Source organism: Pelobates fuscus, chromosome 6 (assembly GCF_036172605.1).
Source record: "Pelobates fuscus isolate aPelFus1 chromosome 6, aPelFus1.pri, whole genome shotgun sequence".
Lineage (NCBI taxonomy): Eukaryota > Metazoa > Chordata > Amphibia > Anura > Pelobatidae > Pelobates > Pelobates fuscus.
The window spans coordinates 250,388,366-250,414,211 of NC_086322.1; the positions used below are offsets into that span (position 1 = coordinate 250,388,366).

At 44.8% G+C, this 25,846-nt stretch overlaps 1 protein-coding gene across 1 annotated transcript in view; it reads left to right on the forward strand.

Annotated features, from left to right (window-relative positions):
• Window positions 1–1,588: 1,588 nt before the first annotated feature.
• The window catches only part of RUNDC1 (RUN domain containing 1), a 41,771-nt gene continuing 17,513 nt past the window's right edge, over window positions 1,589–25,846 (forward strand). Inside the window, exons 1-2 of the mRNA XM_063458926.1 lie at window positions 1,589–2,261; window positions 22,804–22,962. Of these exons, the coding sequence (XP_063314996.1) occupies window positions 1,848–2,261; window positions 22,804–22,962 (573 nt within the window). The 5' untranslated portion in view covers window positions 1,589–1,847. The remainder of the gene's footprint in view (window positions 2,262–22,803; window positions 22,963–25,846) is intronic.

Here is a 25,846-nt window from a genome sequence, read left to right on the forward strand (position 1 = left end):
TGGCATTTTGACCATGGCTTATCTTTGACTATTCTCCTCTCTATTGTTCTTGACATTTGGCTATTCCTAATGTTTATTCTGTCTTCTGTATCCCTGACCTCGGCTTGTCTAGTACTATTTTAGTGGCGTTTAAGCCGGCCATTCTAAGTTTTGGTATTACGCTTTTTGTTTTTTAGTATTTGCTGTACGTCTTTGCTTGTTGGAGCCTATCTGTCTGTGACAGTATGTCAGTGTCTGTATGTGTGTGTATGACAGTGTCTGTATCTGAATGTCTGTGGCTGTATGTCTCTGTATGCTTGTATCTGAATCTCTGTGCCTGTATGTCTCTTTATGACTATGTATGAGAGTGTCTTTATGTCTGTGTCTCTATGCCTGTGTCTGTATGTCTCTGTATGACTGTGTATGATAGTGTCTGTATATCACTGTATGACTATGTTTGCGTAGGACAGTGTCTGTATCACTGTGTCTGTATGCATGATTGTGTCTGTATGTCACACTATGACTGTATGTCACTGTATCTCTATGACAGTGTATTTGTGTCTCTGTATGACAGTGTATTTGGGACTTTCTATGACAGTGTATTTGGGTCTTTCTATGACAGTGTCCATGTGTGTCTCTAGTGTTTCGGTATGTGTAGATTGTATGATTATGTGCCTGCATTACAGTGTTTGCCTAATTGTGTGCCTTTTATGACTGTGTGCCTGAATATCTTTGTGACTGTGTGCCTGAATAACTAGGTCTGTGTGCCTGTATGGTTGTATGTCTGTGTCTTTGTGCATGTATGTTTTTTTGTATATCTATGTCTGTATGGCTGGGGAGGAAAAAGACAAAGAAGGTGGGCGAAAGGGACACACCAAGGGACTGGGTAGAGTAAGAGAAACACCAAGGGGCTGGTGGGGAAAATAAGAGACACAAATAGAGCCTGGGGGAAGTAAGAGACACCAAAAGGGGATGGGGAAGGTAGAGATACACAAGAGGAATTGTAGGAGACACACAAGGGACACATAAGTGGGTGTGGGACACATAAGTGGGTGTAAGACACACAAAAGGGCAGATAAGACACACAAAAGGGGTAAAAGGGGGTAAGACATTCAAGGGGTACAGAAATTTTGATAGACTTTACTCTAGTGCACCTGCGTCACTGAAAGTGACGCAAAATTAGCTGAGCGCATGCGCGCTAGCAGGCTTCAGGGTAAAGAATTCTGACGGAGGCGTCGTGCGATCAGCTGTGCGACTAATCTGATGGTTGTACTGCACATGCGCACAGCACATCCTACTGATATAAAAATCTGATGGGTGTACTGCGAATGCGCGCGGCACATCAATCAGATTTCTGGAACACGGCTTTCACTGTATAGTGACATACACAGTGTAGGCTAATGTGGTGTTAAATAAAGGAGATGAAGTGTTAATTGGGGTGACACACAGGGGATTGTGAGGGGAATCATTTGGAACCCTAACATTAACACTAATGTGTGTCCTGAGCTTAGTGAATGCACTAACTATAATGAAAGTGTAAAACTAGCTTTAGTTACCTTCCAGGACATGTTCCCAGAACATGCTCTATTAGATTACCCTACCCCAGAAGGAGTGCTAGCACAGGCTCCAGCTGATTCCCCTCACCGGAGGTGACGAGGTAGGGGATTTCGATAGAACACAGTCTACCTGACAGAACACTCAACAACCCTTATACTGCCAAACCAGGAAGTGTCTCTACCTAAGTCGTCATGACAACGTATGTCCCTGTTAGCTTTCCTGCCTTTTGTGCGACGTCAGCAGGACATTCTTTCCCTTCCCCCTAACTAATATGGCGATGCGGCTGAGGTCTACCTAGAAGGTAATCCGACATGTCAGCCGACGAAATGTCCACGTCCGAAGGCGAGCCCATTGCCGGGGAACGATGGGCCCCGGTGGGAGCGGTAGCTGAAGAAGCAGACGAGCAGAGTTCCAAATCAGCATCAATCGTGAAGGCTGCAAACAGCGCAGGATTCGGTGCTTCGAGCAGGAGCCGCTCAGGCTCGGTGTCGGTGGAGATGATTGATAAGTTGCGAAAACTCGAGGATGAGCAGGAGCTGCTGAACTCGTCCCTTCTCGCCCTCACCTCCCATTTCGCCCAGGTGCAGTTCAGGCTGAAGCAGATAGTGAGGGCGGAAGGAGCAGAGAAGGAGAGGCTGCTGGCTGAGCTCGAGGATTTCGCATTCAAGGGATCCCCACATGTTCTGGGAAATGAAGCTCTAAAACAGCAAGTTCTAGAGGATTCGGTTAGTATGAGAGTGTTGATTTGGATTCAATGCCAATTTTCTAAAAAAAAAATATTTTTTTTTAAATGTGTATGTAATAAGGTTAGAACATGCTTTGTAATTTTGTTCTACACGTGTAGTCCGTGAGATGCAGCCGAGAAACTGAGCTGGAGGGGAAGATTTATTAAAGCAAAAACTGGCTGTTTTGGAGCACAGTGCTCTAAAGGACCAGTTTCCATGGAAACATAGACTGTCAGCAATGTAGCTTCTAGCATCTGTTTTGCCTTGACAAATCTCCCCTGTAATGCCAAGTGACAGATGTTCCAGTTGCTGAGTAACATATTACAGGTGTAGAGATGCAGTGTGTCAAACCGCTCCTAACATTTTTTTGGGATCTTGTAAAGGATGCATTCTGCAAGGCTTTGGGGTTTGCTACAACTTGGACTTTGCCTATATGACTTTATTTTAATCTAGTAAGGTTGATTGGGCTGGACTAATAACAGACATGCTATTGGTACTTGAAGGAGTTATGCAACTTGACAAATATACAGTGTAGGCAGAGATTATCAGATAATACCCTTCTGTGCAGATACAATTGCACAAGAAAATGAGGATGATCTCATGAAACACCCCCTATACACGACACAGTTAAAAACCATAAACATCATCCACTTTCTATGCAGAAAACAGCAACAGTTAGATGTCTGCAACAAAACTCCAAGATGAGAAAAAGATGGTAGAAATGGTGCACCCATACAAAACAGAATAGGGAGTCCGACTTTTTAAGCAGGAGAGAGAGAACACGGCTTTCGCAGTTGCACAAGACTTCCTTAAGTGCAGGTGACAGGAAGCAGTTGTGTTCAAGCTATTAGAGCCGGCGCAACCGCTAGACGAACTAGGCAGTTGCACCGGTCCTGGGGGAGCAGTCTCCGGGTGACCGGATAGAGGGGAGTGCACACTCCTGCCGTTCACTGCAGGTAGTGTGGCCGAACGGACCACGGTAGAGGAGCTTCTGCATCCCCTACTCTGTCTGACAGGAAATGCTCACTGCGAGATTCAAACAGCTTCCTGTCAGACTTTCAGACCGAGTAGAGGTTACAGCAGCTCCTCTACTCCGATCCACTCGGCCATGATACAAGGAGGAAGGTGAGCTGGCGGGTGGGTGGAGGGGGAGGAGAAACCACATATAGACTGGTGGTGGGGAGAGACCATAAAGGGATGGGGCGAAAAAGAGGGACACAGAGGGCTAAGGGGTGGAAAGAGACACACAGCGGGGCTGAGAAGACAAAGAGACACACAGCGGGGCTGAGAGGAACAAAGCGACACACAGCGGGGCTGAGAGGAACAAAGCGACACACAGCGGGGCTGAGAGGAACAAAGCGACACACAGCGGGGCTGACAGGACAAAGAGACACACAGCGAGGCTGAGAGGAACAAAGAGACACACAGCGAGGCTGAGAGGAACAAAGAGACACACAGCGAGGCTGAGAGGAACAAAGAGACACACAGCGAGGCTGAGAGGAACAAAGAGACACACAGCGAGGCTGAGAGGAACAAAGAGACACACAGCGAGGCTGAGAGGAACAAAGAGACACACAGCGAGGCTGAGAGGAACAAAGAGACACACAGCGAGGCTGAGAGGAACAAAGAGACACACAGCGAGGCTGAGAGGAACAAAGAGACACACAGCGAGGCTGAGAGGAACAAAGAGACACACAGCGAGGCTGAGAGGAACAAAGAGACACACAGCGAGGCTGAGAGGAACAAAGAGACACACAGCGAGGCTGAGAGGAACAAAGAGACACACAGCGAGGCTGAGAGGAACAAAGAGACACACAGCGAGGCTGAGAGGAACAAAGAGACACACAGCGAGGCTGAGAGGAACAAAGAGACACACAGCGAGGCTGAGAGGAACAAAGAGACACACAGCGAGGCTGAGAGGAACAAAGAGACACACAGCGAGGCTGAGAGGAACAAAGAGACACACAGCGAGGCTGAGAGGAACAAAGAGACACACAGCGAGGCTGAGAGGAACAAAGAGACACACAGCGAGGCTGAGAGGAACAAAGAGACACACAGCGAGGCTGAGAGGAACAAAGAGACACACAGCGAGGCTGAGAGGAACAAAGAGACACACAGCGAGGCTGAGAGGAACAAAGAGACACACAGCGAGGCTGAGAGGAACAAAGAGACACACAGCGAGGCTGAGAGGAACAAAGAGACACACAGCGAGGCTGAGAGGAACAAAGAGACACACAGCGAGGCTGAGAGGAACAAAGAGACACACAGCGAGGCTGAGAGGAACAAAGAGACACACAGCGAGGCTGAGAGGAACAAAGAGACACACAGCGAGGCTGAGAGGAACAAAGAGACACACAGCGAGGCTGAGAGGAACAAAGAGAGACACAGCGAGGCTGAGAGGAACAAAGAGAGACACAGCGAGGCTGAGAGGAACAAAGAGAGACACAGCGAGGCTGAGAGGAACAAAGAGACACACAGCGAGGCTGAGAGGAACAAAGAGAGACACAGCGAGGCTGAGAGGAACAAAGAGAGACACAGCGAGGCTGAGAGGAACAAAGAGAGACACAGCGAGGCTGAGAGGAACAAAGAGAGACACAGCGAGGCTGAGAGGAACAAAGAGAGACACAGCGAGGCTGAGAGGAACAAAGAGACACACAGCGAGGCTGAGAGGAACAAAGAGACACACAGCGAGGCTGAGAGGAACAAAGAGACACACAGCGAGGCTGAGAGGAACAAAGAGACACACAGCGAGGCTGAGAGGAACAAAGAGACACACAGCGAGGCTGAGAGGAACAAAGAGACACACAGGTGTTGGATAGAATATATAATAGAATTTGCAAAAAAAGAATGTGTAAACATTAGATGACTCTTTACAGGAAGCGTGTAGGAAAGCTGTGTAAGTCACATGCAGGGAGATGTGACTAGAACTGCATACACAAAGTGATTTAACTCCTAAATGGCAGATAATTGAGACTGCAGGGGCCTGATCTATACACCCAAACTACTTCATTAACCTAAAGTTGTTTTGGTGACTATAGTTCCCCTTTAATAGTCCTGTATGACTGGTCAGCCTCATGAAGTGAAGACAAAAATTGCTAATTATCTGTCACAGGGTCCAGAACGGGATCCAAGTTCCATGCTACGCACCAGATAGACCAAGTGTGTAAGGCGTAATAGTAAGATCTGAGTTCCGGGCGCCCATGCTCTGACCAGTAGCTCTGACCAAGTAGTCTCTGGAAATGCCAGGAATATGCCCATGCTCTGACCAAGTAGTCTCTGGAAATGCCAGGAATATGCCTGACATCAGCTAAGCCAGAAGGGAAACATGGCCATCTTGCAGCTGAAGATGAGAAGTGCTGTCTGGGTCGCGGAATAACAGTGTGTCTCTGAATGCAAGAGTTGATTAATGTCGACCTTCACTTCCAGTTGCTGCAGAAGCCAATACTGCATTGTTCAAAACTGTGCAATAAAAAAGACAGATACCAGTTGATGATAGACCTGGAAGAGTATACGGGGAATCCTGGAAAATGGTGGACGTGCATACTGGAAATTGCCACACCAAATCCTGCAGAAAGGTATCCACTGCGTTTTCATTCGGTCACCAGGTGAAAAATAAGGGAAGACGAGTGTTCAGGCAAATAAGTCAATGTGGAGGGAACCCCACACATTAAAGATGCTCTGGAAGACAGAACTGTTGAGCATCCAATTGCTGAGATCCAACAGGCACTGTGAAGTAAATTATGTTTTCGTGTTGATAAGGCCTGGACAGCAGTGATGGCTAACCTTGACACCATAATTTTTTTCTGGACTACATTTCCCATGGTGCTCAGCTAATTTTTAGATTCTAAAAGCTAGCTGAACATCATGGGAAATGTAGTCCACAAACACTTTATGGTGTCAAAGTTAGCTATTGCCGCTTTATAGGCAAAAGGGCAAAATGTCCTTGACCAGTTCCGCCAATATTGCAGATTGAGTACCACCCTGATGATTGGTGTCCATGAATCAATGCTGTCCATGTGGATCAGTATTGATTCAGTTTATTGAGAAGCTCTTCCGTGCAAAGCAACCAGCCAACAACTACAGACAATAAATGTGAAGACATTTGTCTGATAATCAGTGATCTCCTTTCGAGATAATCCTGCAACAAGCCCTCCAGCTTTGGAGACTTTCATCTGATTTGCTAGAAATTTCTGGAATCATCCCAACAATGATCCTGTCATTGCAACCCTCAATTTTGTGGAGAAACCAGCAAAGCCAGTTCTTCTCTCTGTTCAGTGCCACAAGGTCCAAATAGGAGGAACGTCACGTGAAAAGAAAAGTTTTCAAATGCTAGAGGGCCTAGTGGCATAGGGATCCAGGAAAGATAATCAGTAAGGAAGAGGTGAAGAGACAGATCACGCAGGCCAGGTGCCTGAGCTATACCTGACAAAGTAAAAAAGAATAAACTGGATTTCTTCCTGATTTTTCTAAAGTTTGACTAAAAGTCTTGGTCACCAAGTAGATTAGGGGACCAAGGAATTGCATTTGCATCGCAGGAGTCAACTAAAACATCTCTCAGTTGATCAGAAATAGCAGTGCTGGAGGTGGTCAAGGGTCCAGTGGTGGTGTAGTTGGAGAGGATCCTGTTTCTGAGCCAAAAGAAGGTCGTCATCCACTGTGCAGCAGTGCCTTAACAGACTTCAGAAACCTAGTGCCAATGAGAATATGAATGACAAGCAGGTGAAACTCCATCTCTTGCCCCACCATAGAAACTGGAGGAGATCCCTAAAACCTCTGCAGTCGGAATGGTCAGGAAGGTGCCCTTTAGAACTAGTTTTGCCATACAAGAAGGAGGTGAGTCTCTCCATCTTCAAGAGGCAATAGAAAATCTAAGTCTTCAACAAGTGCAAGACTGCATTTGACATCTCTTCTACTTTAACAAAATTATGTTGCTCAGAAAAGTCAAAGTGCCTGCCTAGGCCAATTTTTGTGCAGACTTCCTCTATAACTCCATGAGTTCTGTGTGATTGACCGTTGAGAGAACACAATAAGTTGTTGTGTCCTCTGGTACATGAGTCACACCAATTTGACACAACACCTTTGAAATGTCGAGCATCCAGAGGTTGGATGTGATGGTCTTCAAATTGGGAGTAAATATGTGTGCCTACCTCCTATAGAAGACTCTAGGGTGACGTGTTCCTGGTGTAACACAGGACCTCCAGGTTTGTCGTCTCTGAGGTAAGGAGGACTGTTGCCAAAAGGAGCCTAACTTTGTACAAAATGAGCTCGGGGGAGTGCAGACCTCCAGATGGCCCCTAGATCTGACAGTCCTGGTGGAGTTCATGGAGTGTAGACCTTGTGCATAGAGGACTGTGCCCTTATGGATCCCAAGAAACTACCAAGTTCTTGATAAAGGTCTAGATGAAGGGTATAACAGGAATTCTCTATTAAGGCTAACCGCCATGTACAGGGTTTACGTTGACATATTCCAGGGACATTCCACACTGGACCTGAGAGGGGACAGTGACAAAATGCATTCTGCTAGTACATTGGCTCTCAGGTCCGGGACACTCCCACTGACAATCACATGATCCATCCCCTGTACTGGGGAGATAATTGAGGCAAGCAATTTACTGAACTCCATTATCTCCCAACACAAAAACATAAATTTCCCTAAAACTCAGAAAGTACCCCAAACTCTATGGGAACCCTACAAAAGTCATATCCCCTGATAGCCCTGATCTGGGGGACCAACATATTCAAAAATCACCCAGATAGGTGCAGGGGTTCAAGAGTTACATGGAGGTCTTAATTTAACCGACCTCACAAGATGCTCCTGCACAGAAATAGTTCTATGAAATTGGGCTATGCGGTCGGTCTATTTCGCAAAGTACAAAAAAACGAATAAATGCACGAACGGTTCCCCTGGCTCATGGGTAGCGTTTCTTCCCCTAGTTTGTGGGAACAAATCTACCGAATAGCGCTCTCCTGGCTGGTCGGTGAAAGGAAGCAGGTGTTCATAGTTCAGACACTCGACGACCAAGTACATGTTTTTTTCTTGTACGCATTTTTTTTTTTTTTTGTCCATCTGTGGTGACTTGTTCTTATAGCTTTTAGCATTTCACCTTTGCCAAAAGGGCACTCTGAGCATCGTAACCACTAAACCCGCTGACACTGCAAACATACCGTATATACTCGAGTATAAGCCATAATACAGACAATGGGGCTGTGGGGGCTGCAAAGAGCATTTACTTACCTCTCCTGCAGCTCCTGTCAGCTCCCTTCTCCTCCGCGCCGGTCCGGTCAGCACCTCTGTCAGCTCCCAGTGTAAGTCTCGCAAGAGCCGCGGGGTCATAGTGCGGCTCTCGCGAGACTTACACTGTGAGCTGACAGAGGGAGCTGACCGGACCGGCGCAGAGGAGGAGGGAGCTGACAGGAGCTGCAGGAGAGGTAAGTGCTTCCTGCCAGCCCCCCTCCACTGAACTGCCAATGCCACTGGACCACCAGGGAGTGAGAGCCCCCCTCCCTGCCATGTATCAAGCAGGGAGGGGGGACGAAGAAAAAAAAATATATAAATAATAATAAAATAATATTTAAAAAAATAATAATAAAATAAAAAATTATAATAATAAAAAAAATAAAACAAAAAATAATAATTTAACAACCAAAAAAATTATTAAAATAATAATAATAAAAAATAATAAAAATGCCCACCCCCACCAAGGCTCTGCAACACACACACAAACACACACTGCATCACACACACTGCACTCATACACACACACTGCACTCATACACACACACACTGCTCTCATACACACACTGCACTCATACACACACTGCATTCATATACACATGTAGTGGATTCTTTTATGCAAACCAATAAGTTTGAATGACTATCTGTTCCTGTCCAAATTAGAAATAATAAAGTTGCGTGCACGCAGAAGTAAATTCACACTGAGACACGAGGTTCAGGTTAATGAAAGAACTTCAGGAAATTTAATGGCAAGAGCACAGAAAATGGGTGCGCAGACCCTTATAAAGGCATTATTACATCACTGGAGAATTCAAGATAACATAGAATTATAAATCAGTAATTGGTTAAGTGTTAAGTGGTTCATTCAAATGCCCTCCCTACTGGGTGTGCCATCTTATGTCATCACTGTCGTCATGAAGTTCTCCTCCGGATTCCAGCACCATCTTGTTAGCACGAGGTGTTCACTCGATGGGAGGGGTGCTTCGGCAGCCATTTTGAGTAGTTGGCACGTTAGTCTCAAGGTTAGTTCTCAAGGCTTTTAGTAACTTCACATTTTATTAAGACTAGCTGCTACAATGTTTCACTCAACAGGAACCTAACATTTCTGCTGACACACAATTTCTACTAACAAAGCATTCTTGTAAGACTTGAACTATGAGGTCTAAGGCAGAGATTTATGGGGCCTAATAATTCTACAACACACACTGCACTAATATACACACACTGCACTAATATACACACACTGCACTCATACACACACTGCACTCATACACACACTGCACTCATACACACACTGCACTCATACACACACTGCACTAATATACACACACTGCACTCATACACACACTGCACTCATACACACACTGCACTCATACACACACACTGCATTCATACACACACACTGCACTCATACACACACACTGCAGTCATTATATACACACACTGTAAATAAATATTCAATTAATATAATTTTTTTTAGGATCTAATTTTATTTAGAAATTTACCAGTAGCTGCTGCATTTCACACCCTAGTCTTATACTCGAGTCGATATGTTTTCTCAGTTTTTTGGGGTAAAATTAGGGGCCTCGGCTTATAATCGGGTCGGCTTATACTCGAGTATATACGGTAAATGAAATCTGTAGCACTTGGGCTCAACTTGCAAATCCTGTTTTAGTGGCATTGTCAAACGTTAAATTCTATTCTCCGTATGTAATTCACATAATTTAAGTGTTTTAATTTCTTCCTTTCTCTATTTAATGCTCCACGTGTACAGGAAATGGTAAGTCTCAAGCTTATTTATTTAATTGTAATTTGTATTAAACTTTTTAGAAAATTACTCCTTCCTGTCTAACACCTTAGTGACTGAACATTTTCATTCTGCACATCAGCCAGTCTGTTTTGCCACTCCTATGTGTTTGCTTATTCCACCATAATCATGCTTTCAGTGCATAAGATAATGGATAAAGGTTTCCTTGGATTCTATACATGCAGTAAAGGCCCATAGAGGCACTATCCGCAGCACCCTACAAGATAACTTGTTGCAATACTGTTTGGTTGTCACATTTCAGCTGTATAGGGCCTAGAGTCCCCAGGCACCATCTTACCTTTAAGCTGCTTTCAAACAGTTTAATACCATACCATAGTTAGCCCTGGGTTCCTGTTGCCTCCTCTGTATCTCCCTCAACCGTGTTGCTTAGTGGCCAGTGATAGGCCGAGAGTGTCAAAAGACAAAGGAAATGGTGTTACAGGCTTTTGGTGACACAAGTTTGGTGTTAAACTATCTGAAAATCATTTAAAGATGGTACCTGGGGAATTAAAGAGGCCAATCACTTCCTCTTCTCTCCCTCTCTCAGGATCTGTTCTTCATTTCTTCCTGTCTGCTTTAGTTTTCTTTAAAACATAAGACAAAGTAGGAGTATTTTGTCTTATGTATTGTTCCTACGCTTGACCAGCTTTGACTCTGGGGAGCATGCTGTCCTGAGGAAAGTCCCACACTGGGACTAAAACGTCAACCTTTTGCATCACTATATGCACTTTACTATGTGCACATTTTAAACTATGAGGAAATAAACGCTACATTTTACCCAAGACCGTGAGTGCAGGCTACCACACTTTATATTTCTATCTATCTAAAACCAAAAAGGTTATGGTGGGGAAAATATTGTGATTGAAAGCCCGTTCCACCTGAAGTCTGTGGGAAAAGCAAGTCTCATGGCTTGACTGGTGTGCAGATTTTTGTTTAACATTGTATTAACTATCCACAGACTTCAGGTGGAAGGGGTTTTCAATCACAATTTTTTTCCCCACCATAACCTTTTTGGTCCTTACGAGGACCTGGCGATCACATGGACGGCATAGCCGTCCAAGGCCGTGCCAGCAGGGGGAGTGCCTGTAATGACAGGTACTCCCCCTGCTGCCTGAAAAAAAGAATTAAGTGTTTAAAACAGTGTAAAATTAAATAATATATACTTAGATCATATATATATATATATATATATATATATACACATTGTCTAAGTGTATTTTAATATTAATATATATATATAATTATATATATTAATATCAAAATATACGTACAATGATATAGGCTAAATATATATAATTATCAAACACGTTAAATTTTTTTTACAAAAATAATAAAAAAATAAATTCATAAAAATAAATATATATATATATGTATATGTGTGTGTGAAATTTCGTTTTAACTGTATTTTAAAATTAATATATATTTATATATTATCAAAATACACTTAGAACAAAATAATATATATCTATATACATAAGTCTCTCTCTCTCTCTCTCTCTCTCTCTCTCTATATATATATATATATATATATATATATATATATATATCTATATATATATATATCTATATATATATATATAAAATAATTCTACGTATATATTTATGTAATAATTTTACATATGTAGGTCATTTTAATAATTACAATTTGCGGGACCTGTCTGACAACCCAGGCCAAAAGTCCAGGGAATTTAATTTGCTAGCACTATATTTAACCCTGTAACTTTCCAAGACACCATAAAACCTGTACATGGGGGAGTACTGTTTTACTCGGAAGACTTGGCTGAACAAAAATATTAGTGTTTCAAAACAGTAAAATGTATTACAACGGTGATATCGTCAGTGAAAGTGAAATTTTTTGCATTTTTCACACACAAATGGCACTTACACGGAAAATATAATTGTTGTGAAACGTTTTACTGTTTTGAAACACTAATATTTGTGTTCAGCGAAGTCTCCTGAGTATAACAGTACCCCTCATGTACAGGATTTATGGTGTTTTCAAAAGTTACAGAGTCAAATATAAGGCTTGCGTTTCAGTTTTTTCACATTGAAATTCGCCAGATTGGTTACGTTGCCTTTGAGACCGTATGGTAGCCCAGGAATGAAAATTACCTCCATGATGGCATACCATTTGCAAAAGTAGACAACCCAAGGTATTGCAAATGGGGTATGTCCAGTCTTTTTTATTAGCCACTTTGTCACAAACACTGGCCAAAACTGGCGTTCAAATTAGTTTTTTGCATTTTTCACACACAAACAAATATTACCACTAACTTTGTGACCAAGTGGCTACTAAAAAAGACTGGACATACCCCATTTGCAATACCTTGGGTTGTCTACTTTTGCAAATGGTATGCAATCATGGGGCTAATACCATACGGTCTCAATGGCAACGTAACCAATCTGGTGAATTTCAGTGTGAAAAAACTGAAAAATATAACATGCTATATTTGACCCTGTAACTTCCCAAAACACCATAAAACCTGTACATAAGGGGTACTGTTTTACACGTGAGACATCGCTGAATACAAGTATTTTATTGCAGTAAAAGCAAACCGTATTATGACATTCACAGTTAAAATGTCACGTAGTCACAAATTATGTGTCATGCCTAAATATTTGATGGTATATGAAAGCCCTGTTTCCCCTGAATAAAATGATATATAATAAGTGTGGGTGCACATAATACGAAAGAGGTGAATTACGCCTGAACAGACATATAGCGCAAATTCAAGGTTTTGTTTTGTTTTGATCGCAATGTGTACATTTGGCTCAGTCCTTAAGGGGTTAAACAGTAACTGGATGAATACTTGCAAAAACATAATATACAGGGATATAAGTTTTAATTTGTGGGGTAATAGCTTCTTCATCCAAGGAGAGATCTGACTACTATCCTTGGTTCAAGAAAGAATTTTATCCTTGTTTGTTGAAAAATTGGAAAGCGCTTCAAACTTCTTTTGGATCAACAGCAAAGGATACAACTTGATGGATGCATGTCTCTTTTCAGCCTATATAACGTCACACAGCTGCAACAGCTCTTTCAATGCCAGCACATCAGCTGCAGGGTGTGAGAAGTGCAGTGGATACTGGTCCTTTTCACTCTATAATTACTGTATATACTCGAGTATAAGACGCGTCTTATACTCAAGTTAATGTCTGTATTATGGCAACTTACATTGCCATAATACAGACAGGACCGCCGGGCTCATTACAAGCCCGGCGGTCCTGTTGGGAGCTGGCAGGAAGCTGTAACTTACCTTCACTGCAGCTCCTGTCACCTCCCTTCTCTCTCCTCCGGTCGGCTCCCTTGCAAGTCTCGCGAGAGCCACGGGTTGGAGTGGGAGCCGACCGGAGGAGAGAAAAGGGAGCTGACAGGAGCTGCTGTGAAGGTAAGTTACAGCTTCCTGCCAGCCCCCCTCCTACAACCCATCCACTGGACCACCAGCTAACAAGCAGGGAGGGGGGACAAAAAAACTATAAATAAATAATAATAATATAAAAAATATATATAATATATATAAAAAAATTATATTATAATAATAATTAAAAAATAATAATAAAAATGCCCACCTCCCACCAAGGCTCTGCATCAGACACACACACACACACACACACACACTCTGCATCTCACACACACACACACTGCATTCATACACACACACACACTGCATTCATACACACACCCTGCATTATATACACACATAATCTATCTATATAATAGATTATTCTATAATGCACATTCTGGTCAGTTACTCTGAAGTTAAAAAAACTCTACTCCACAGGTGTGGCCAAAATAGTAAAAAAACAAAAAGTTAGCATTTAGTAATTATAAAAAAAAAAAAAACAGAGTGAGGAAGACAGAATTATCTATTCGGTTAGACAGAAAGAGGCTAAGCAAGTTATAAGAGCTTCCAAATCACACACAGAAGAGAAAATAGCACAGTCAGTAAAAAAGGGGGACAAATCTTTTTTTTAGATACATAAATGAGAAAAGAAAAGTAAAACAAAGAATAGTTAGATTAAAAACAAAAGATGGAAAGTATGTAGAAGAAGATAAAGGTCTAGCTGACTGCCTCAATGAATATTTTTGTTCGGTATTTACAGATGAAAATGAAGGAGAGGTACCTCAGTTAAGAAAAAGGATAAATGAGTTATTTATTACACGTGAGTTTACAGAGGAAGAGGTTCTATTTCAACTGTCAAAAGTAAAGACAAATAAGTCAATGGGACCTGATGGAATACACCCAAAGCTATTAAAAGAGCTTAGTGGTGTACTAGCAAAACCATTAACAGATTTATTTAACCAATCATTGATAACAGGAGTAGTCCCAGAAGATTGGAAGTTGGCGAATGTTGTGCCCATTCACAAGAAAGGTAATAGGGAGGAGTCGGACAACTATAGGCCAGTAAGCCTTACTTCAGTAGTGGGGAAAGTGATGGAAACCATGTTAAAGGATAGGATTGTTGAACATCTAAAAAAAACATGGATTTCAAGATCAGAGACAACATGGGTTTACTTCAGGGAGATCATGCCAAAATAATCTTATTGATTTTTTTGATTGGGTAACTAAAATTATAGATCAGGGTGGTACAGTAGACATACCTAGATTTCAGTAAGGCTTTTGACACTGTTGCACATAGAAGGCTTATCAATAAACTTTAATCTTTAAGTTTGGATTCCAATATTGTTGAATGGGTGAGGCAGTGGCTAAGTGACAGGCAACAGAGGGTTGTAGTCAATGGAGTATATTCGAAGCTTGGGCTTGTCACCAGTGGGGTACCTCAGGGATCTGTATGTCTTTTTGCTGATGATACTAAGATATGTAACAGGGTTGATGTTCCAGGAGGGATAAGCCAAATGGCTAATGATTTAGGTAAACTAGAAATATGGTCAGAGTTGTGGCAACTGACATTCAATGTGGATAAGTGCAAGATAATGCATTTTGGACGTAAAAACCCAAGGGCAGAGTACAGAATATTTGATATTCAACATTTGAGGAGAGGGATTTAGGGGTGATTATTTCTGATGACTTAAAGGTAGGCAGACAATGCTTGGTTGTATAGGGAGAGGTATTAGCAGTAGAAAGAGGGAAGTGCTCATGCCATTGTACAGAACACTGGTGAGTCCTCACTTGGAGTATTGTACGCAGTACTGGAGACCGTATCTTCAGAAGGATATTGATACCTTAGAGAGAGTTCAGAGAAGGGCTACTAAACTGGTTCATGGATTGCAGGATAAAACTTACCAGGAAAGGTTAAAGGATCTTAACATGTATAGCTTGGAGGAAAGACGAGACAGGGGGGATATGATAGAAACATTTAAATACATAAAGGGAATCAACACAGTAAAGGAGGAGACTATATTTAAAAGAAGAAAAACTACCACAACAAGAGGACATAGTCTTAAATTAGAGGGACAAAGGTTTAAAAATAATATCAGGAAGTATTACTTTACTGAGAGGGTAGTGGATGCATGGAATAGCCTTCCAGCTGAAGTGGTAGAGGTTAACACAGTAAAGGAGTTTAAGCATGCGTGGGATAGGCATAAGGCTATCCTAACTATAAGATAAGGCCAGAGACTAATGAAAGTATTTAGAAAATTAGGCAGACTAGAAGGGCCGAATGGTTCTTATCTGCCGTCACATTCTATGTATGTTTCTATGTATGAAATGTGAATTGCAAATGTAAGGTAAACGTTAATTTTGCAATTCTATTTTCAATTTGCTGCAAATCAGAGTTTAGTGAAGACCTGGTGTGCATTTTTATTGGTGTGAAGTTTAATTGCATGATTTTGCTATTACATGACGAAAAGTCATGATTTTATTAAAGACACGGAGGCGAGTATTGCAATACTCGCCTCCGTGTCTTTAATAAAATCATGACTTTTCGTCATGTAATAGCAAAATCATGCAATTTTATAACAAGACACGGAGGCTCATATTGCAAGTTTAAAGCTGATCCATTATTACAGTGAATGTGTGTGGGGCCGGTCGAAAGTAGTATTCACGGAAGGTAGATTCCCTAGACCAATCAGCTGTTCTCATAATGTCTTCTAGGCGGGCGCCCGCTGACATCATAGAAGAGGCTGATGCCCCTCGTACTGAATGGGCGCCAAACACTGTAGTGTCAATGCCCGCTTGGGTTAGCAGCCATTTCACCCAGCGTGACAAGGTAGTGCTGGAAACTGGGTGAAAAGGAGGACGGAAAGATAAGAACAACTGATGAGAGGCAGTAGAGCGGTGTGGTTCGGTGCGAGATTCATATTCACGAAGGCAGGTCACTGGGCATAGCGAAGGAGAGGCAGGGAAACTAGGGTAGGATACCGCTTTGATGGAAGTCTTAGTGCGCCTGCTGATGTTAAAAGTTACCCCGTCCGGGGTGTATGACTTGGCATCGACGTCCAGTGCACTAACATCCGAGACTCTCTTGCATGAGATGAGACAGAGCAGGCACACCAATTTGGCGGACAGCTGTTTGAGGGAGAGTCCAGCGTTAGCGGGCCAGGATGAGAGGAAAGCCAATACAACGGAAACATCCAAGGTCGTGGAGTAGCGGGGCCTGGGCGGCCTTGAAAATCTAGAACCCTTGACGAGGCGGCACACAAGAGGGTGTTGTCCCGCGGGGCGGCCCTCGAAACCTTGGTGAATAGCCGAGATAGCGGAACGGTAAAGGTTAATAGTCCTGTAAGCCTTACCGGCCTCGAAGAGGGACGTCAGGAACTGCAGGATCGTTGTTACAGGGGCCGAAACGGGATCCTCGTTCCGAGCCATGCACCAGCTAGCCCAAGCTCGCCAAGCTGACCCATATGCCCGTCTAGTGCCGGGAGCCCATGCTGCTCCCAATAAGTGTCTTGTTGCGTCCGAAACTCCTGGGATTTCCCAGGGTCCCCGGAGATTCGCCAAGCTAGAAGTGGGAGAGAGCCCTCTAGCCGGAGGGGATGATAGCGCCCCGTCGGGTCTTGCAGCAGGTCGTGGTGCCCCGGCAGGAGTCGAGGGTCGTCCAACGTCATCTCGAGTATTTGGGGAAACCAGGACTGCGTTTCCCAGAATGGGGTGACCATGACTAGCTCCGCCCGGTGTTTGCGGGCTTGCAGGAGTGAGCGAGGGATCATGGAAAACGGGGGAAAGGCATAGAGGAGGCCTCCCTGCCAATCTTGCAGGAAGGCATCCACTGCCTCCGCCATTGGATCCGGCCTCCAGCTGAAGAAGCGTGGGAGTTGGGCATTGAGCCGGGAGGCGAAAAGGTCTATGGTAAATGGTCCCCAGAGAGATGAAATATTGGAGAACACCGTCCTGGCTAATCTCCAGTCGCTGGTGTCTGAAAGATAACGTGAACCCCAGTCCGCCTGGACGTTGTGCAGACCAGGTAAGTACTCCGCGTAGACCATCAGGTTCCGTTCCAGGCAGAATTCCCAAAAATCTTTCGCCAACCTGGCCAAGACCGCCGACTGTGTACCACCCAGGTGGTTGACATATCTCACCGCCGAAACATTGTCCATGCGGAGCCGTATACATGATAGGGCACGGTCCTTGGCGAAGCTGCGGATAGCGAAGGAGCCTGCCAGAAGCTCCAGGGCATTGATATGTAGTCGGGCTTCGGACTCCGACCACCGGCCCCCAGTTGAGATTCCCTCGCAGTGGGCTCCCCAACCGTGTAGACTCGCATCCGAGTCGATCGTGAATTCCGGCATTGAGCCGAAGATGGCTTTGCCATTCCATGCAGACAGGTTGAGAATCCACCATCGTCTCGTTGTCCAGAGAGACCAGGTCTGCGTAGGATGCCCCGGCTCTTAGGTGAGCGATCTTTAGGCGCTGTAGCGCTCGGTAGTGGAGTGGGCCTGGGAACACGGCCTGGATTGAAGAAGCCAGCAGGCCTATGAGGCGTGCCAATTGGCGTAAGGTGAGTTGGGGTCGGATAAGGGCCCTGCGCAATTCTTTGCGGATGGATCGAATCTTGGATATCGGGAGACTCAGTGTTGCAGCCCCCGAATCCACTTGGAATCCTAGGAATTCCAAGCGGGTGGCGGGGGTCAGGCATGACTTTTCCCAGTTGATTATGAAACCTAAGCGTGACAGGAGGTTTATGGCTAGTCGGAGATGTGTGAGGAGGGTGGAACGCTCCTGAGCCATGAGGAGAATGTCGTCCAGGTAGACGATTAGTCGAACTCCTCGACTGCGTAGCCAGGCCATAACGGGCCGTAGAAGCTTTGTGAAGCACCACGGGGCTGAGGATAGGCCAAAGGGCAGACATAGGTGAACCGCCATGTTTCGTGTCGCCAGTAAAAGCGTAGGAGGTCCCGAGAGTCCTCCGCTATTGGCACTGTCAGGTACGCGTCTTTTAGGTCTAGTTTTGCTAGCCAGTCTCCGTGAAGGAGGAGATCCCTTAGCAGGTGAATACCCTCCATCTTGAAATGGCGGTACCTGACTACGGCATTGAGGGGGCGCAAATTTATGACTGGCCTCAATTGGCCGCCTTTCTTTTCCACTAGGAATATATTGCTTATTACGCCCGCAGGGTTGGGGGGTGCTAGTTCGATAGCCCCTTTGGACCGGAGGGTTGAAAGTTCTTCGTCGATCCGACCGCGATCCTGGAGGGAAAAGCGGATCGGTCGAGGAGGGGGAATGTGTGTAGGGCGGCAGGTGAGTTCTATATTGAAGCCCCGAATAGTGGCCAGTACCCAGGGATCTGAAGTGATTTGTGACCAGGCTGGGAAAAAATGTTGGAGTCTGCCCCCTATGTAACCCGGAGAAGAAATGTGTGGTATAAGGCAACTCACCGTATGGTCGTCTTGAGTTTGGGTTATCCCGAAGGCCTCTGGATCGCCATTGACGTCCGCGGGATGGAAAAAACATGGGGCGGGAGGTCTCCTGGTACTGGTTATAGTGCTGAAAGGAGCCTCTTCCCGTGCCACGGGATTGGGGATAGTTGCGGCCGGACAGACGGCTCCTGATTCTGCCGGCCCTGGTAGAGACCCGCCCCTGGAATACTCGCCTCATGGAGGCCTGGGCCTTGTCTAGAGCCGTGAATGCTCCCACAAAACGCCCTAAATCTTTAATGAAGGAATCTCCGAAGAGGAGTCCTTGGGCGTCTTTGCCCGCCTCCGTAAGGGCGAGGTTGGCCAGTTTGGGCTCAATTTTGAATAATATGGCTTTACGCCTTTCAATCGATAGGGAGGTATTTACGCTCCCAGCAATACAAATTGCTCTCTGGACCCAACCTCTAAGGTCTTCAGGGTCGACCATGCGGTTCTCCGCTCTGGCGTCTTCCGCCAAGTCAAATAGTTTGGCCAAAGGCCCGAATATATCCAGGTGCTTGTCCTGGCAGGACTTCAAAGCGGACTCTAGTCCTTTACGGGGATTCCAGCCCAGTTTAGTGAGGAACTGAGTCATTTTAGGATCAACCTCTGGGGTGTCACACACCTTGTTGGGCACCAGAGGCCTAGGACACTCCGCCCTCAATTTGTTGCGGGCCGCCTTGCTTAAGGGTTTTCTGACCCAATTTTCTAGGTATGTGGCAACGTGGTCGGCCGGGAGCCACTCCGCCGATCTCGGATGATGAAGGTCATCCGGGTCGAAGAGTGGGACCCCCGAAGGATCCACGAGGGATGGCCCCGCAGCCGCGGGGTTCCTGGTCCCTGTCTCGCCTCCGGGCATCTCTGCCTGAGCAGAGGAAAGGAGGTCAAGAGCGCCATCGGCGGAATCCGCATCAGAGTCGGTATCTGACTCGTTCATAGCCTCCTCATTTGACCCGATTTCTGAGTCGGTGTCGCTCTCAATCTGTGCTCTAGCACATTTCCATAGCCGCGCCCGTTCTGCCTGGCGCGGAAAGGCTCTTTTGCGTGGATGGGACACGCTTTCTGGGGCGACCGAAGGTACGCCAGTCATGGTGTTTCTGGAGGCAGAGGAGTGTTTGGACTTACGGGCAGCCTTTTTGAAGTCCCCTTTAGACACCTCTCCCTGGGGTGTCAAGGTGCCCGAGAGTTGCTCGTCTGAAGGACGGGGCAAGAGGGCTTGTGAAATGGTATGGGAGAGGGTGGAGGACATAGACCCCATAGCAGCCATAATGGCGTCTGTTACTGAGCGCTGTAGCGCTAGAAACTGTGGTCCACCGGGTTGGGTATTCCCATCCGCCATAGAAGGCGAAATATCTGAGGTGACAGGGGCCTCAGTTCTGATTACTGGGGAATCCGACTCCCCAGAGTGAGCGGACCCAGTAGATAGTCTGGGTTTAGGCATGATGGTGGTAGGAAATAAAGGACGTATGGGTTAGTCACCCAAACAAACTAAGCAAGGAAAAAACGCTCTCACCAGGGCCCAGACCAGCGACACACTAAGAGGTAGGGGACAGGATGTCAGAAAATGGCCGCCGGGAATCTCGCGGGATTCGCGGCACCCGCGAGATACGCGGTAAAACTATGAAACAAGAAGAAGTGCGCAGAAAGGCGCTCGAGCAGAAGAAACCGACAAGATTACATAAGCAGGGGAGGTCTGGGCCCTGAGGCTAGTGTATAAAGAGACAAATACTAACCTTAGAAATAAAAGACTAAATCAATACAAGTTAAATAAGAGAAAATTATCAATGAACAAAACAGTATATAAGAGAAATATGAGGAGAAAATATGGCATGTACTTATCTTTGTGTCAAAGCAGCAAAGAAAGAGGGAAATGGAAGGGAAGTGCTGCCTGTTATACTGGGACCTGAGGGGGAGGGGCCTATGTTATCACATGTTCATTCTTTTTTCATTCTGTTTGTTTCCTTTGCTGCTATTTGTCAACAGTAAAGAAAGGGATATGCAATATGAGCCTCCGTGTCTTGTTATAAAATTCACTGTATATGAACTTAACAAAGTTCCACATCAATAGAACTCTCATGTCACATCATCTTGTCTTTTCTTTGAGGTGTGTCTCTCTTACTATTATCCTTTAGCGTCCTGATCTTCAAATGCTCTACCCCACTTTCTGTCCTTCTGTTCATATTTTACCACCACATTCTGTCCATCTCCTTATATTCTGCCCCACACCTCAAATGTATCCATATTCTCCTCCCACCTTCTGTTATTTTTTTTTCTCATAGTCTCTCCTCACAGATTTAAAGGACCACTATAGTGCCAGGTAAACATACTTGTTTTCCTGGCACTATAGTGCCCTGAGAGTGCCCCCACCCTCAGGGTCCCCCTCCCGCCGGGCTCTGGGGAGAAGAAAGGGTTAAAACTTACCTTTCTCCAGCACTGGGCGGGGAGCTCTTCTCCTCCGATCCTCCTCCTCTCCTCCCATTCGGCTGAATGCGCACGCGCGGCAAGAGCTGCGCGCGCAGTCATCCGGTCTTATAGGAAAGCATTATCAATGCTTTCCTATGGACGCTTGCGTGCTCTCACTGTGATTTTCACAGTGAGAATCACGCAAGCGCCTGTAGCGGCTGTCAATGAGACAGCCATTAGAGGCTTTGAGGGCTGGATTAACCCATTTATAAACATAGCAGTTTCTCTGAAACTGCTATGTTTATAAAAAAAATGGGTTAACCCTAGCTGGACCTGGCACCCAAACCACTTCATTAAGCTGAAGTGGTCTGGGTGCCTAGAGTGGTCCTTTAACTCTTTCCATATTCTCTCCCCCCACACCATCTGTCCCACTTCATATATTCTCCACGCAACTTTTATTTTCCCCCACCTTCTGTCCCTTTCTCCAGATGTCTTCCTTGTCTGTCATTTTCCCCAAGAGCACAGAAATTCACTCCCTACCTATTCTTGTGCTAGTCTGGCCAAGTGGCATGGGGCTGAAAACCCTAGAAGAATGCTCTAATGCAGCGTTTCCCAAACCAGTCCTCAAGACCTACCAACAGTCCAGATTTTGTTAGTTTCTCCATTGGAATAAAACAGGGAAATACATAAATCCTGTTGGTGGACCATGAGGACTGGTTTGGGAACCACTGCTCTCATGTGTTTTATACCCCACCTCCTATAGACTGTAATCTCGTTTGAGCAGGGTCCTCTTAAACCTATCGTTCCTGTACGTTTTCTTGTAATTGTCCTATTTATAGTTAAATCCCCCCTCTCATAATATTGTAAAGCACTAAGGAATCTGTTGGCGCTATATAATTGGCGATAATAATATTAAAAATAATATTCTATTTGGCGTCACCTTCTATGTGGAGGGAGCAATAATAAAACATACATTCTAAGCTTTCTATTGCAGCCCAGGCAGAAAATAAGACATGACATTGTGAAAGCTCCCATGCTGCTTGGTTGCACAATGTTTAGTGTGACTGTGCACACACTATGTAATAAATAAAGCCTGCACTTGCAGAGTTACAAATCAAGTACCCACTAATGGTAACTTTACGTGAATACATGTCTGATGTTTTGATGGACACTCCCAAGCCCAATCAACAGTTCCATATGCCTTTGTAACTAAATTATTTTCTGTATGTAAAGATGTTAACATAAACCCCACAACTCATTATTCGTTCTGCAACTGTTTGACTACCTTCCTTTATTGTTTTAGAGTGAATGGGAGAAGCGAGAACGTATAGAGGCGCAGAGGCAAAAACAGCGAGAATTAATAGTACAGCTGAAAACCCAACTGAATGATTTGGAGACCTTTGCCTACCAAGAAGGCAACTATGACTCTTTACCCCAGTCTATGGTCTTGGAGAGACAGCGGGTAAGCAATTATGATGTTAAAGGGACTTTATATACAGCAAAACCTATGTCAATGTAGTGATCTGGGTGTTTTGGGCAGACTAAATGGGCCGAATGGTTCTTATCTGCTGTCACATTCTATGTTTCTATGTTTCGTTCACCTAAGTTTTTAGTCCTGCAATGTACAAAATTGTCATTTTAAAGATAAAGATTTCATTTCAGGGCTAAACACACCTCTAATGGCTTGTCTTCCTAACAGTCACAAGATCCGCTTTGACCCTGAGAACTAAGTCAGACTTGGTTCTTGCACGTACCCTCCTTTGATGCTACTCTTATAGATTAGTTGACTGGAGTAGCGTGGCTCTTGCTGTGCATGGCCTTCTCGTCCTCAGTGCTTCTTACTTTAAGTGAGACTTAAAGGGACACTCCAGGCACCCAGACCACTTCTGCTCATTGGAGTGGTCTGGGTGCCAACTCCCACTACTCCTAACCCTGCAAGTGTAATTATTGCAGTTTTTATAAACTGCAATAATTACATTGCAGGGTTAACTCCACCTCTCGTGGCTGTCTACTAGACAGCCACTAGAGGGAACTTCCTACTCTATAGCACAGAAAACCTGTGCTAGAGCGTCGCTGGACGTCCTCACGCTGTGTGAGGACCTCCAGCGTCGCTCATTTCCCCATAGGAAAGCATTTAAATTCGTTTTCAATGCTTTCCTATGGGGAGACGTACTGCGCATGCGCGGCATTGCCACGCATGCGCATTAGGTCTCCTCGGCCGGTGGGCGGGATCAGTCTCGCCCACCGGCCGACGGAATCACAGAGAGGAGCGGCGCGGAGGAGGAGGCAGCGACGAGGGACATCGCCGCTGCCTCAGGTAAGTGACTGAAGGGGTTTTCACCCCTTCAGTAACTGGGGATTGGGGGGTGGGAGGGAGAGGGACCCTCCAGTGCCAGGAAAACTGATTGTTTTCCCGGCACTGGAGTTTCCCTTTAAAGTGCATCTGCCATGTTTTGCCCTTCTTCCTTGGTGCCACTAGTTTACTTTAATTTGCAGAAAAAATCCTTCATAATAAGTGGTGAGAGATAACAAAATATGTATATTGAGCAGGAATATATCATATATGTTGTGGTGGGATAATTTCTCTTAAAGGGGCACTTTAACCCCTTAAGGACACATGACATGTCTGGCACGTCATGATTCCCTTTTATTCCAGAAGTTTGGTCCTTAAGGGGTTAAGCAGCAGGCAAATAGTAAAAAAATTCATTGGTTTGTAAAAAGCAAGTGAACCATAATTTGTGAATGTGTATATTGGATACATTCTGTCCCTATTCTTTAAAATCAGTGTTTTATAAATGTATGTATCCTATAGTTTATATAGGATTTGGAATGTGAAAAGTACTTACTTTAAAGTTGACACAAAATGTGGAGTACATTAAACCTAATTTGGTTGCGTTGTGCGTATCCCAACCAGAACTGACTTTAGTTGATATCAAAATTGACAGTCTGGTCGTAATTTGGCCATTTTCATCAAATTTTGTCCACCTGTGTCAACATGCACAATTCAAAAGGTAACGGTAACACAGATCTTGAACGTTTTGGGTACGACTTTAACCAACTTAATTTACTAATTGGGCATAAAAATGAATACAGTTATTAGAGAATCTGGATTTTAAGTATGACTTGCATGTCAATATGAGAGCTACTTAAAGGGAAAGAAACATTCTGATAAGTCACTTTTTCTTGCTATATATATTTCGAATGGCTTCAGGTGTTTCTCTGTGTGGATGGGAGTCAACAGGCAGTGGTGACTTACAGAGATTTAAAAAAAAAGAGGTAAGGAGGATTAAAAAAAAACATAATGGGCTCCTGGGTTAAAGCGGCGATAAATGCAGATTGATAGATCCACACGGCGACAATCCGACTACTTTCTGGCTCCCACACCCAGTAACAACATGGGGAAACAAAATAAAAAGTTTAAAAAGTACGGATCTCAGAAAATCAGCGATTTTTTTCCTGTCAAGACCTGAACATAAAAAAAATGGCGGCGACCCAGGATCACCAAAGCTCATCCTCAGAGGAGGAAACACTGGATGCTCTGGAACCGTACTTTTTACCAGAGGCTGCCGACCCTATTCCGAACCTATCACTTGGAGACCTGAGAGCTCCTGCCACCAAAGGAGATATCCTGAACATACTGCAGAATCTGCACACCCTGTTCCGCTCAGACATAGCGGTTCTGCAAGAAGAGGTGACCGCTGTTACAGGCAGGGTGAGGACCGCCAAAGAGGACATCACCTCCGTGGCACAACGACATCAAGCAACAGAGGAGAAGCTAGTACACCTCCAGTCCTCGCACCAAGCACTACTGGCCCGGCTGGATGGCCTAGACAACGCAAGATGCCGTACCAACATAAAAATCAGAGGCATTGCCGAATCTATCGACAACAATGAACTGCCTAAATTAATTCCACGCCTCTTAACCACAATACTCAACCCCAAGCATGCAAGGACTGCACATGTAGAAGGCATCCAGAGACTCCCCAAATCTCCAAGAGCTCTGGCAGAGGCCTCCCGAGATGTTCTCCTCCTCTTTCAATCTATTCGGGATAAAATGGCGGTTATGGCAGTGCTCAATAACAGGAGCCCCTACCAATTTGAGGACATGCAGCTCACATTCCTGCAAGACCTTTGCAGAGCTTCTCTGACCTGGAATGTGTTACTAGGAAAACATATGTGTCAGAGATCTGTCCCTTTCTAGCACCCACTTCTTATATTGGAGCTGTGAAGGCGAAGCTACATAGTTGCATAAATCGAAAATAGTCATGTGGGGAGATATGTTGGTGTAGTCTATGACTTTAACATTAGTATAAAGATGCATTTATCTTGTAATGTTTCTATCTTCA